Source organism: Aplysia californica, unplaced genomic scaffold, assembly GCF_000002075.1.
Source record: "Aplysia californica isolate F4 #8 unplaced genomic scaffold, AplCal3.0 scaffold00431, whole genome shotgun sequence".
NCBI lineage: Eukaryota > Metazoa > Mollusca > Gastropoda > Aplysiida > Aplysiidae > Aplysia > Aplysia californica.
In genome coordinates, this window is record NW_004797701.1 from 559,674 (window position 1) to 574,161 (window position 14,488).

A 14,488-nucleotide genomic window follows, 5' to 3' on the forward strand; every position below is an offset into this window, starting at 1 on the left:
GTGTGTGTATATGTGTGTACATATGTGCAAGTGTATGTACGTGTGTGTGTGCATGCGTGTGTGTCGCAGAGAGAGAGAGAGAGAGAGAGAGGGGGGGGAGAGAGAGAGAGGATGATAGAGAGAAGAAACAGAGAGAATGTGCCTGTATCTGTGTTACAAAGTTAGATAGAGAGACAAACATACAAACAAATGAACAAATTGACAGTCAGATAGATAGGTAAAGTCACAGTTCTAGTTAGAAATCAATTATTTCATAGTAGATTTTTTTACTGTTAGTTTTCTTGTAATGGCATTTTTATAAAAGCTTTTAACCATTTCCCCCTAATGCCACGACAATAGCATACCATTAGTCCATTACTTAAAGATGCTGTTGTTGCTTGAAACTGTGTTTTATGATTTTGTGTTCGTTTTCTCTTTCCATTAGCAAACAAGAAGTCAAAAAAAAATTAACAGATTTTTAATCTCAGACGGTGTCTGTAACAAAGAAGCACACTATTTCTTTTTGAATGTTATTTTTTTTTTTTACGCCCCACCGAAACAGTTTAGATCATTTAAGAGATGGGCTTTGACCTGTCTGAGCTGTGAGGAATACAATATCCCAACAGAAAGACCTAGATATTTGACAGAAAAGCTCTCCTCTGGGTAATGAAAGTCGAGTCTCCCCCATTCGACAGCAAAATGAATAATTGCTGCTACACCTCAGAAGATGGTTGTTAACTCCTGGGAAAGTTGTTTCTCCATTTGCATGAAAAAAATCCTGGTGTGTCCGTCGGTTAATGTCGATTATTTAATGGACTCTTCGTGCCAACTAAGTACTTGTCCTGTTCTCAATACGTAACATTTCTCCTGGACATCGTTTGGGACTTAGTAATCTTAGATAATAATTAGACATCGAAAGAAAACTGTGCAGCGACGAGGTGGAATCGGGCGCTCGGCAATGTTTTGAGTATATAGAGTTCACGGAGTATCAACTTAATACATGTTCATTTGTCTTGCTTCTGATGGAAAAATAGGCATCTATCTTGAATAGAAGTCGAGATATTTGAGAGTAAAATAGGTGGGGGTTGTCTATAGTTTCAGGGTTTGATGACTTCCTAAGCTTAGGTGTACTTGGAAACGGCAAATTTACTTTTTTGTGCCTTTTTTATTTTTTCTTTCGGTAAAATCAAAACTAAAATGTGTTTCTAGTTGGAGATAAAATGTGCTGAGTCAAAAGAAAAAAATATCGATAAAAATTCCCAAACAGCTGAAAGGTATTGGTTTCTTTCATTTCATTATTTTGACGAGCGCCTGATTTCACCAGGATGCTCTGCATATGTGAACTTTTAGTCCTGGTCATTTGGCTCCCAACAACACTTTCAGCGATATTTATAGCCTAAATTATAGTATCCCTGCCCCACATGTGGACAACCACTGTTTGAAGTGCAATGGTTGTAGTTCGTTGCCGTTGCACACAGAAGACAAGAGGTCGGTTCTCGTGAGCTATTACTATTACTATTACGTCCGTCTGTCTGCTGGGATGCTGTATTCCATTCAAGTCGGGTCGAAACAGCCAGCCTTATACACGATCTGAATTATGTCGAAGGGGTAGCAAAAGACTGACAATTATATGCAAATTATGAGAGACAATTAGATAATGTGGCGCGTCATCACCGAGAAGGGACTTTTAGGATGCACCATACATTGTGCAAGTAAGAAAGCAATGATTAACGCACGAAAAAAAAATCGATACTTCTTTATATCAAAGATAGTAAATAACAAGATGGGCCACTCAGCCAAAAAAGTGTCCGCAGGAAGTATGCTCTTTGCTTCAGATGGCGCTGCAGTCTGTTTTGAAGCTCTCTTTCGTTTTTCCAGAAAAAGAATAGGAATAGCACCTCCTTGCGTGCGCAGATCGACTGCTGTTCATCAGCAGTTCGGCTTCGTTCAGTACGGAGTTTTAGCTTTTAAAAATTTTAATGACCTCTCGCCTTTCATTCTAAAGTCAAATTAAACGAAGAAAACAATCACCCTTTCCTCTGGAAGAGGTTTTTTGTCAGCGTAACCATTTTAAAAAAGCGTTCTTCCGAAATTCATTCAAAAACTTGCTAGTTTCACTTTGATTTTTTCAACTCAAGTAGGATAACTCTGTTCGCAAAAGGTGCTCTTTTTTTAAGAGGGCGCCACCGAATTTTGAGGACACTTTTTTAATTGGCTCAAAGAGAGAAGTGGCCCATCTTGTTATGTACTATCTTTGTTTATATTCGTGCTCATAGTATACTTCGTGTACAAGAATATTAACTAAGCAACTTAATGGCACACCTCATCGCCATTGCAATTGGAAGACGTACATATGATTGGGGCATGAGGAAGTTATTTCATTTACATATGTAAAATTAAGAAAATAAATCTTACATGTGTAAAAATAAGAAAATATACCTTCTCTATAAATTCCTTGCCTTTGGGGCCTTCATTTTAAAATGGTGTACATGAATGCAGACCCAAGAACACACACACCCACCCACCCATTCACACTCACACTCACACACACACACGCACACACACACACACACACACACACACACACACACACACACATACACACACACACTCACACACACACACACTCACACACACACACAGACACACACACACACACACACACACACACACACATACACTAACACCATATTTATACAACACTTTTTGTTTCCCTTAGGCGATTTGTGGAGCCGTGAACACCAAATTGATCTCTGAGGAGAATTCGTCTTCAGCAATGTTTCCTTTAGGACTGTGTGAGGAGAATACTCGCTTTGTAAACAAAAAAAACTGCTTCTTTTTATCTACAAGAACTTATCAGTATATATAAGCCAGGGAGAAACTTGTGACACCCGTAAAATCATAGGAATCGTATGGAGAGAGATCTTTCTCATATCTTGGTCCATTTATATGGAACAAATTACCCATAGAACTTAGGCAAACAACACTTGATTGCTTCAAATGACATCTTAAACATTTTCTGTTCTAACAGGCCTACCCTTCATAATCTTTTAGCGTTATTTTCATTATAGATATTCTGTGCCTACGTCTGAATGAAAATAGTCCGTGAGTATGTGTGTGTGTGTGTGTGTGTGTGTGTGTGTGTGTGTGTGTGTGTGTACATAAATATATATTGCATGAGAGGCATAGGTTTTGCAAATGGGTATTCCATTGTAAAGCGCATTGAGCTACTTTGTTTGGAAATGTGCTATATAAATGTTATATATTTATTTACTTCTAGAAAACTGTTCAACATAACCCTCATGACTTCTTATTTCTTCTTCACGTTCTCCAAACATTAGCCTGAACAGAAGTAAACATTAGTTAGTTAGTTAGTTAGTTAGTTAGTTAGTTAGTTAGTTAGTTAGTTAGTTAATTCGTTAGTTAGTTAGTTAGTTAGTTAGTTAGTTAGTTAGTTAGTTAGTTAGTTAGGCAATTTGTTAGTTAGCTAGCTTGTTTGTTTGTTTGTTTGTCTGTTTGAAGTGTTTTAATATGCTGTCTTTTTCTGGGGGGGGGGGGGGTTCTGTTTTTTTGTATATTGTTTTTTTTTTCTTGGTTAGGCTCACCTCTCGTTCATAAGAACTGAAATTATTCCAATCCCTGTAATGGGTACAGATTTGTTCAGAGAACATAGCTGGCAGGCATGGTCCTGTCTCATCCTTCAATGACAGCGAGGCTGGTCATTAAGGTGTTAAAACTACAGGTCCCACTGGGCTGATCGGAAGTAGCCAGAGGCACAAGAACCGGCCGAGATTTCTGCCGTATTTGAAGCAAAGGTTACAACGACATTATTAAGATTAACCCCTTCTCTACCATCTAACCATTCCCAGATCTGTAGGGAGTCACTGTGTAGGGTTATAGATAAATCCTGGTGGAGCTAGAGAAAGGCTTTTGGGTTGTTTTTTTTTTTTGTTTTGTATTGTTTTTTTCAAGGACGAGAAGCATCCACTAGAGATAGAGATAATTACAGAGGTCGGTTAAAGCACCATCACCTCAATGCGGTAGAGAAAAGAGTTAACGGGTCTCCTTTTGTTACACAAAAGAGGTCACCCTTGATCGACAGCTCTTCAGGAAAGAAAGAAGAAGACATAGAACGTATAGAGAAGAAAAGACGCCAATACAATTCAAGGGAGGTAGGAGCTCTCGAGGGAGATGCGTCTTCTGACATTGGGACTTCAGGCTATTCTAAAGATGATAATAATAATCATAATCATAGTCATGATTATTATAATAATAATAATAATAATAATAATAATAATAATAATAATAATAATAATAATAATAATAATAATAATAATATTAGATAGATAGATAGATAGATAGATAGATAGATAGATAAATAGATAAATAGATAGATAGATAGATAGATAGATAGCATTTGTATACAGCACACCCCCACTCAACAGCAAGCTCTGTGCGTTGTACACTATATTATTACCACAGCAGACCCTATAAAACTCAGAAACATTCTTGGCTTCCAGGAAAGCCTTCAGTGTATCATCATCAATAATTCATTTATAGGGGCACCCGCCATCCATGTCCAGTTGCTGTTTTAGCCAGCATACAGTGTAATCAGACGATTAAGCGCTCAAACACTAACAAACTGACAAGATTTTTCGCTGTCTATAGCTAGGTACGCATTCTCACCTGATTGGAGTGAGGAAAATTCGTGTAAAGTGCCTTTCCCTAGAACACAGCGTCGGGCCCCTGACAGGATTCGAACCCACGACCTTATGATTGTGAGTCCGAGAGCGTAACCACTAGGCCACTGACGCCACATATTTGAAAAATAAATCTTTAATAAAGATAATTATTGAACGAAGTTCGAGTTTCCGCGTGAAAAAAACCCCAGCGTCACAAGCGGAAGACTTCAGTTCGATTCCTGTGGGGGGAATGTTTATCAAGTATCTCCGCCTTTCTGCTGGGAAAATTTAAGCATTTCACGTCTGGTTAACCCAGACAGGAAGAGGGTTTTTTGCTTTGCTTTGTTTTGTACGTGTTTTACGGCGCTAGCATCTTCATAACGTCATATGATCGCGCGGGACACATTAAACATTTTCAGTCTGGTAGGAAATTTTGAATTTTGACTGACTGAAAGACAGCATTAAGAAGCAGCCAAGGAGTAGCTTAGAAAGGCCACAGGAGGGGGCAAAGGAGGAGACGAAAGCAGATGACAGAACATTGCTAGAGAGCAGGAAATGAGGTGAAAGGAGACAATTAATTTAGAAAAAAAGATTTCCTTTGCTGTCCTGATTCGAACCCGGGACCTATTCAATGCGAGGCGAACACCGCAACCTCTCAACCACGAGAGCTCCCGACTGGCGGAATCGAAACAACCTGCCTCCAACAGGAATAAACCAGAGCCTGCTATCGTGAGCGACATCATCCACTAGTGGGCGATTTTATCATTTTGACTTGCGGTCAGCATCACCTGGGTACTTTTTGTTTTTTTAAACCCTATCCATACGCCCTGTGGTCATTTTGTACCCCCGGGGTTGTATTCTTCGCATTTTACAATACTTCTAGTACGAAGATCTCTTTGAAACGTTGAGTATTTCTCTAAAAATAACATTTTGACAAACTGCTATGCAAAGCGTACTAATCAGATTAACGAGTAAATGTCCTCTTTGGAAAGTGGTGGCACAGAGTTCCCCACGTCGAATGGATATGATAGTAAACTGCGACGTACGGATAGGGTTAATGAATCGTCTGGAAAGACACGAAGGTGGGTAGTACGAAATATTATATCAGCCACTGAAAGGTGTCAAAAGTGGGCGCTACCTATCAAAAGATTGACAGCAAATACTGATCGAAACTGTGTAGGCGGTGGCGTACAACTTTTTACTTTAACAAGTACGTATTATTATTCCCTGCTCCCCAGACCGCCCAGGACTCGCTGGCAAGAGACGTGGTGGAGGGGTTAGAGCACGAGGTAGAGATCCTGACAGAAGCGCTGGTCGAGTCTACGTGCGTTATGATCGTCGCCCTAGTGCTCTTCCCTATCGTCATCATCGCCGTGCACAGACTCACTCACAGGATACAGGCCTACGCACAAACACTGCAGGTATGCTGCCATCATTTTGTGTTGTGAATAAGCTCTGTGTGTCATTTTGTCTGACTGTACGTATGTATCTTTGTCTGTCTGTCTGTCTGTCTGTCTGTCTGTCTGTCTGTCTGTCTGTCTGTCTGTCTGTCTGTCTGTCTGTCTGTCTGAATGTATGTCTGAATGTATGTCTGTTGCTGTGTTTACTCGCTTGTCTGTCTGTACGGATGTATGTCTGCCCCCTCCTCTCTCTCTCTCTCTCTCTCTCTCTCTCTCTCTCTCTCTCTCTCTCTCTCTCTCTCTCTCTCTCTCTCTCTTTCTTTGTATTTCTGTTTGTCAACCTGTCTTTATGCTGTACCTGTCTGTCTTCCTAGGCGTCTGTCTGTCTGTCTGTCTGTCTGTCTGTCTGTCTGTCTGTCTGTGTGTCTGTATGTATGTCTGTCTGTCTGTCTCTCTCACCTTCTCTCTCTCTCTCTCTCTCTCTCTCTCTCTCTCTTTCTCTCCTCTCTATTTCTCTCTCTCTCTCTCTCTCTCTCTCTCTCTCTCTCTCTCTCTCTCTCTCTCTCTCTCGTTCTCTCTTCTTTTTCTACGGATAAGCAATACAGTCGTTTTCTATGGCTTGGTAAGGTTTGAGTATTTTTAGAAATCACGTAAGAGCACTTTCTAATAATAGAACTGTGTTCTGTAGCGGAAATAGGTGAGGAGGCAAAAGATATATAGTGGGTCTGTCTGTCTGTTTGTCTGTCTGTTTATTTGTATGTCTGTTGTTTGTCTGTCTGTCTATCTATCTATCTATCTATCTATCTATCTATCTATCTATCTATCTATCTATCTATCTATCTATCTACAGGTAAGTAGGGATGAATGTATAAAAAGGAAAGTTTAAAAGGTTTTCTCTTGAAGTGCCTTTAGAAAAGAGCTTAAGTAGTCCGCCCTATCTCTTCAACACAAACAAACAAAAAAGCTCCTTTCGTATCACTGAACGTTAGGTAAACATTAAATGCGAGGTGAAGTGTCCAGTTTTAACTACGTGAAAAAACAACTATATTCGAGTCGAAAGAACCATGGTAACCATGGTAACAGTGTTAAGTGGGTGACATGTTGACTCGGAAAGTATAATAGTTAATAGATATCCTGCTGAACCCTTTTAACACACCTCCGAGCTCATGATCTCTCTCTCTCTCTCTCTCTCTCTCTCTTTCTTTCTCTATCTCTCTCTCTACCATATGTTAAAATATGTGGATGTATGGGCCAAAGGCCTTTCAAATCAATAAATCATTTTGAATCTTTGAATATCTCTCTCTCTCTCTCTCTCTCTCTCTCTCTCTCTCTCTCTCTCTCTCTTTCTCTCTCTCTCTAATTTCTTCTCGTTCTCTCTATCTATCTTTCTCCCCCCTCCCTCTCTCTATCTGCCTCTCTGCCTCTCTGTCTCATTCTTTCTCTCTCTCTCTCTCATTCTTTCTCCTCTCTCTCTCTCATTCTTTCTCGTTCTCTCTCTCTTTCTTCCCCCTCTCTCTCTCTTCCTCTCTGTCTTTGTCTCTGTCTCTGTCTCTGTCGGTTACCTTTCCTTCGTATCTGTCCGTCACACACAGACACACACACACACACACACACACACACACACACACACACACACACACACACACATACACACACACATATACACATAAACACACACAAAGACATAGACACACAAACACACATGCACACATACACACGTAGACACACACACACACGTACACACACATGTACACACATTCTCACGGGTACACAAAACAAACAATAAGTAACAGATCAAACCTAAACTTACTAAAAAGATACATAATACAGCTTGACTATCATAATTTCTAGAGTAATAGTCACCTATTAATCAGACATCAGCTCTGATCTAATTGATCCCTAACATGTTGGAACCTAGCTCCTGATAGACCTTAATAATCACTACATATTATATAGTGAAAATTCGTCACTTTGGCAGCCTAAATCTTCGAACGACTTAACTTCCGAATTTACAAAATTAATGGTGCTTCAGAATAATTTAAAGAGTGCACATTTTTATTTGAGGAGCATGAAGTCACTGTAGTTTAATTTTCAGTTTTTTTTCATTGGTTTTGTTTAGATCTAATCTTGGGAAAGTCTGTCTCCTAAGATGCCATTGTAAATAAGTGACGTTTCCGTTCACTAGCGGTACACACTTTTCCCACATCTGACCATCAGTAATTTATGTGTAGATGCACCAGCCATCCATGTCCACTCATTTTAAATTCTGGAGTGGAAAACCACGAAAGCGGAATACAGAATCAATCTATACATCTCTTACCTTCTAATATTTTACCTCTCTCAAGACTTATTGCTCCATTCCAGTAGAGTGTACAAATAGTAGGCCAATGCTTTTCAGTTGATGTTAATGCACCGATCATTCCTTTCATCAAAAGGGAGTCCAGCTAGTAATAATAATAACAACAACAATAATAATAATAGTAATAATAATAATAATAATATTAATGATAATAATAATAAAGAGAAGAAGAAGAAGAAGAAGAAGAAGAAGAAGAAGAAGAAGAAGAAGAAGAAGAAGAAGAAGAAGAAGAAGAAGAAGAAGAAGAAGAAGAAGAAGACATTTCATGAGTTTCAAATGCTGAAGCCGAGAGAGAAGCCCTACTACTACTACTACTACTACCAAAATCCATGTTTTACGAACTGTGCAAAATCTACTCAGCATTGTCGAAATTGCGGACTGCATATAATATTATTCTCCTTATTACAACATATACAATATATAGATCTATGTAATAATTATCCCGCTCTCTGTCTCTTTTTCAAGTCCACTCTTCCCAATCTCCTCGGTTCCTCTATCTTCTTTCTTCTCTTTGTTTTAGTCTTCTTTCTCAATACCAAGATAAAAATTACCCCATCCCGGCGTGGAATCGATCCCCAGTCTCCCGCGTGACAGGCGGGTATACTTAACACGATAACCCCCTGTGACACATTCCCTTTATTGCAAAGTTATTTTTATAGTGCTGTCGAAAAGTCGTGGCGCAACTTGTGAAATATTTCCCAAACTATTCACCACAGACTCTCCAGCTTTTGCACAATGACATTTATCAATTTTTCTTAGCAGATCAACATTTTTGTAAACACTGTTAGCTGTATTCTAGAAAATTCCTTAATAATAAATACTAAGTTTAAAAAAAAAATCCAAGTGGGTGTTTTCTAAAGATGTAAAAAGGTTTACAGTTGGGGCAATATCTCTTTAAAATGCGAGTCCGTCATGTTTTTGTAGTCGTAACAGTATGCTTTTTGAACGCTTGTTTTGTGAACGTTTGGTTCACTATAAACTTAATTTCTTGTCACAAGTTTTGCCTCTAAAAAGTGTCGTTGATTAGCAATGACGTAGACCATATCATGCGTATGCAAAATGTGTGTGAGAAGCGGGAAGTACCATGAACAATCCCATTTCCCGCGTGACGTAGATTTATAGTATTTTATATCAGTTTAGGAAAAAAAGATTTCAAATTTAGCCTCCCGCAATTGTTGTGGGAAAATATGATTAAGTTAAGACAAATAGATACAGAGTGCTGTGCAAAGTATGTGTGACATTAATTCGCCTAACAAAAGGTGGTTCGAGCCGCGGACCCGACGTTGTGTGCTTGGAAAGGCTGCTACTTTACACGAATGTACCTCACTTCACCCAGGTGGGAATGGGTACCCAGCCATAGACAGCGAAAGATCATGTCAGCATGTTAGTGTTTTAGCGCATATAAATGGCCGCTTGCGATATATGCTTCCCAAGAAGTAGAGAATGTTTTAGAATGCTCTCATGTCTGCTGCTGGGGTAATAGAATAGCTTGTGAAGCGCATAGAGCTTGCTGTTGAGCGGGGATTTGCGCTATACACATGCTATCTATTATTATTTGTTGAAAAGCTGCCCTGGGAATTTTTTACTGAAACATAGTATGATTAAAGTAGTATTATTTATTATGCAACGAAATGGATTATTAAGCTCGCGCCTCAGTTTGTTCACGCCATGGACAAGTTCAACAGTCGTGATGCGAGATGGGGAGAGAAGAAACTATTCCGTTCCTTTGCGTGTCATCCACAGGGAAAAGATCATGGGTCTCAGTACAAATGGGTCTTATACAATTAGTAAAAAAAACAACACAAATAAACAAAACAAAATTAATTAAATTCCTATTACCGTACGCTACAGAATTATAGAATGGTCCAGCTAACACTTTATTTGTATTATTTAAATCATTACATGTCATCATTCGGCTTCCGAGCCTTTAGTTTCAAACAATTTGGAGCTAGCTCTTTTAATACAATATGATGATGATGATGATGATGATGATGATGATGATGATGATGATGATGATGATGATGATGATGATGATGATGATGATGATGATGATGATGCATCGATGGTGATGATGATTACGACGACGATGCTGATGATGTTGGTGATGATGACAATGATGATGATGGTGATGACGACGATGATAATGATGATGATGGTGATGACGACGATGATAATGATGATGACACCGACGACGACGACGACGACGATGACGATGAAGATGATGACAACGACGACGAAGACGATGATCAACACCCATATCCTCACCTCCGATAAGCCTATGTACCCCACCTCAAAATTATCCTTGTCAAAAACTTAGATGCAAAACATGTGCTTACATGAAAGTGACCAACTTTGTAGAAGGCCCCCACTTTAAAAGAAGACTTTCTCTCCTCATCACCTGCGAAACCAAAAAACGTCATTTACCTCATTTCGTGTAAAGTCTGTCCAGCCGAATATGTTAGTCAAACTACCACCACACTTAGAGCTAGGTATTATAACCATAGGTATTCAGTACAGAAAAACTCATGCACTCCAGTCGGCCAACTCTTCAACAGTCCTGGTCACAATGGGGCCTCTGATCTGCAGCTTCAGGGTTTGAAATAGTTCGAAATCCTACCAAAGAAAAGCTAAACCAAAGAGGATCAATGTGGATTTCTACTTTGGGGTTTCACCAGATTCTCAGTGATCTTAACATCGACGAGCCACATTTCAGGGATCTGACATCTACAACGAGGGGTACTAATCCCATTATTTTTAAGACTGTGTTACTATACAACTACTTCTACCATAGTTACAGTGATAATTAAGATAGTTTGTCTTTCTATGTCAGATGTGGACAAATGCGGAGAAGATTGGTCTTTACAGTGGGGCGGAAGAAATACGGACTGAGTTCATTTGTGCTTTTCTACCCTTGCTTTGAGCTCGTTTCGAGCGGACTAAAGTTTCCTGCCTGTGTGAAATGTAAAGTTTTAAAATTTCTTTTCCTCACGTAGATAAATACCACAACAACAACAACAACAACAACAAGTACTACTACTACTACTACTACTACTACTTCTACTACTACTACTACTACTACTACTACTACTGCTACTACTACTACTACTACTACTACTACTACTACTACTGCTGCTGCTGCTACTACTACTACTACTACTACTACTACTACTACTACTACTACTACTACTACTACTACTACTACTGCGGCTGCCTCTACTACACTACTACTACTGCTGCTGCTGCTGCTGCTACTACTACTACTACTTCTACTACTAATTACCTTTACATTAATATTAATGATTTAGCGTACATAATATGTTTCATCCCTCTGAGTGGTTGGCCCAGACAAGCAGGGTCAAGACCATGTCCTAATTAATGGTCTAAGCTGAACTGATGTGCATAAAATGACCTACATTTAAAAAAAAATAAACAAAACTTAACCATAATTTATTAATCACCCAAAAAGAAGATAAGTACAGAAAAAGAAACCCCAATTCTGGGGAGATTCGAATAAAAAGCATCTTCTTCTCCATGAATGTGTGGTATCGTGGAGAAATCGGACACTCGTCCAAATGATGAAAACATGGAAACCGGCATTTTTTCCGCTGTTAGGTCAATTTTAATCCTGTATTTTTAGGGCTTCACAACTTTTATGTCCGTTGAAAAACCCAATTCTGTGTCGTTTTTTTGTTGCAAGATATTGAACAGCGGCACCGAAAAAAATTTTTTTTTTAAATGTAAATGTGCAGATATCGGGGGTACTCAAGCTTGGGAAGTCAGTAATCTTTGACGGTCATTTAATTTACTTGCAGATCTTATCTATCAGGAGGCGATCCCTACCTTCTTCACTCGAAAATATCTCAACATCTATTTAAGATATATTATGGGTATTTTTTTTCTAATCAAAAGCAAGATGACAAGAAAAACAAGCTTTAAGAGGTACTAATAGCTCAATAATAAGTACAAAAATTGACGAGCCCTTTATTTCATCGCGTCATGACACAAACTGTCCAACGTGGTACCATCTAATCTATGAGTGTTATCCAAACTAGAGCAACAATAAATTGGCTACCATAAAACTCGGTCAATCCGTAAAATTAACATAGTTAATCAAATACAAAAGAGTCATTTGCGTAATAAACCCAGCTCACTGAATAAATAGGTAATTTTGAAATTAGAAATGTATTGCCAGCCATGTCAAGGGGTTTCCCCTGTTTGTCAGATTTATTTGTTGTAAATATTATGACAGGTTGAAAGTAATGCTTGGAGGAGTCAGCTACTATACTTATAATATAGAATAAGATAGGCACACGTGTCTCAATGAAGAGAAAAGAAATAATGTACAAGAAGAAGGCTTAAGAAAAGTAGAATTGGGTTAACGTGTTTAGAAGAAAAAAAGAAAGAAAAAGAAAAAGAAACACAAAACGAACCCCCCTTCCCCCAAAAAACACACAAAAACAAAACAAACAAACACAAAAAAACAACCAACAACAACAAAAAAACCAAAACAATGGCCTGTACTGCGGGGGACTTAATGCCTTACCGACGACGTGTTGATGATGATAATAATAAAAATGATAATAATAATAATAATAAAGATAATAATAATAATAATAATAATAATAATAATAAAGATAATAATAATAATAATAATAATAATAATAATAATAATAATAATAATAATAATAATAATAATAATAATAATAATGATCTTATTATAATGGAGCTAAGCCCGTTAGCGAGGTCAGTATACATTTTTTGCACAGGTACTCCTAAAATGTACAAAAATGTGATTCAGTAAATATAATAGATCAATTAAGAATTGTCACAAAGGGTTGCATAGGCATAGACCTATTTTCAAACAAATTTCGGAAACGACCTTTTGATTTTTCAGGTTTGATGGTTTTTCCTGTGACTGAAAGCTCTCAAATGTTTTCACTGCTTCTGCTATATCTATTTCCAGATCTAGAATCTCGATATCCAACTCTGTTTGGATGTGTGCTTTGTAGTGTCGATGGGTACTTTAGGCTAAACTTCAGTGTATTGACTTTTTCCTAATACATTCAGTGTAGCCATGTCCCTAACACGTTGAGTTCGTCTAAACCCACAACTTTTATTGACGTTTTCAAAATAATAAGCGTATTTCAAGGGTAGATTTTTTTATAGAGCAAGACTCTAGACCTAGCTCTCTATATCCTAGATGTATTTTGAGCACAGGATTCAAGACTGATTTGGAGTAGCTAGTTAGCAAGAACAGGAGTGCGGTTTGCGCTTTGTTGTGTAGGTGCCACAAAGTTTGACTTCGAGTTTACAAAGCTGCTTCTACAAATTCCACATCTAGAATCTCGATATCTAACTCTGGATGTGTACTTTGCAGTGCCGATGGGTACTTCTGGTCAACCTTCATTGCACTGACGTTTTGTAGATGTATTTAGTGCAGTGATTTCCCCTGCACGTTGAGTTGTTTAAACTCACAAAATATTCACTTCGATGTATTGACGTTTTAAAAACTTGGAGCGCTATTTTTTGCGTAGCTTTTTATAGAGCAAGGCCTTAAATCTAGATCGCTATATCCTTAATGTATTTGGAGCACAGAATTCAAGACAGATCTGTAGTATTTAGCAAGAAGATGTCAATCTAGATCGAGATCTGTTCGGAATATCTGCCCATGGAATAGTAGTTAATAATGTAGTAAGATGCCGCCTGGGCGTGAGTTTGTTTAACCCAACTATCTATCGTTTTGTAAGACAGGGCATAATACTTGATAAGACAAGATTAGGTTAGATCACCAAAGTAAAACAAGATCCATCAGGTAACATAGATTAAATATAATAGCATTTAAAATAGTATGTATTGTTATTTGAAGTATTTCACACAAAATAATACATACGTGATACCATATCAACTCATCATAATATTATTCCTTTCTGCCCCAGGCCAGCCAATTTCTGTCTGTCTGTCTGTCTGTCTGTCTGTCTGTCTGTCTGTCTGTCTGTCTGCCTGTCTGTCTGTCTGTCTGTCTGTCTCTCTCTGTCTCTCTCTCTCTCTCTCTCTTTCGGTCTCTCTCT

The 14,488-nt window shown here is 38.4% G+C and overlaps 1 protein-coding gene across 1 annotated transcript in view; it reads left to right on the forward strand.

Annotated features, from left to right (window-relative positions):
• Positions 1-1,636: 1,636 nt before the first annotated feature.
• The window catches only part of LOC101862745 (receptor-type guanylate cyclase gcy-15-like), a 50,279-nt gene continuing 37,427 nt past the window's right edge, over positions 1,637-14,488 (forward strand). The window contains exons 1-3 of the mRNA XM_005104690.2: positions 1,637-1,691; positions 3,952-4,151; positions 5,900-6,082. Coding sequence (XP_005104747.2) covers positions 1,637-1,691; positions 3,952-4,151; positions 5,900-6,082 — 438 coding nt within the window. The remainder of the gene's footprint in view (positions 1,692-3,951; positions 4,152-5,899; positions 6,083-14,488) is intronic.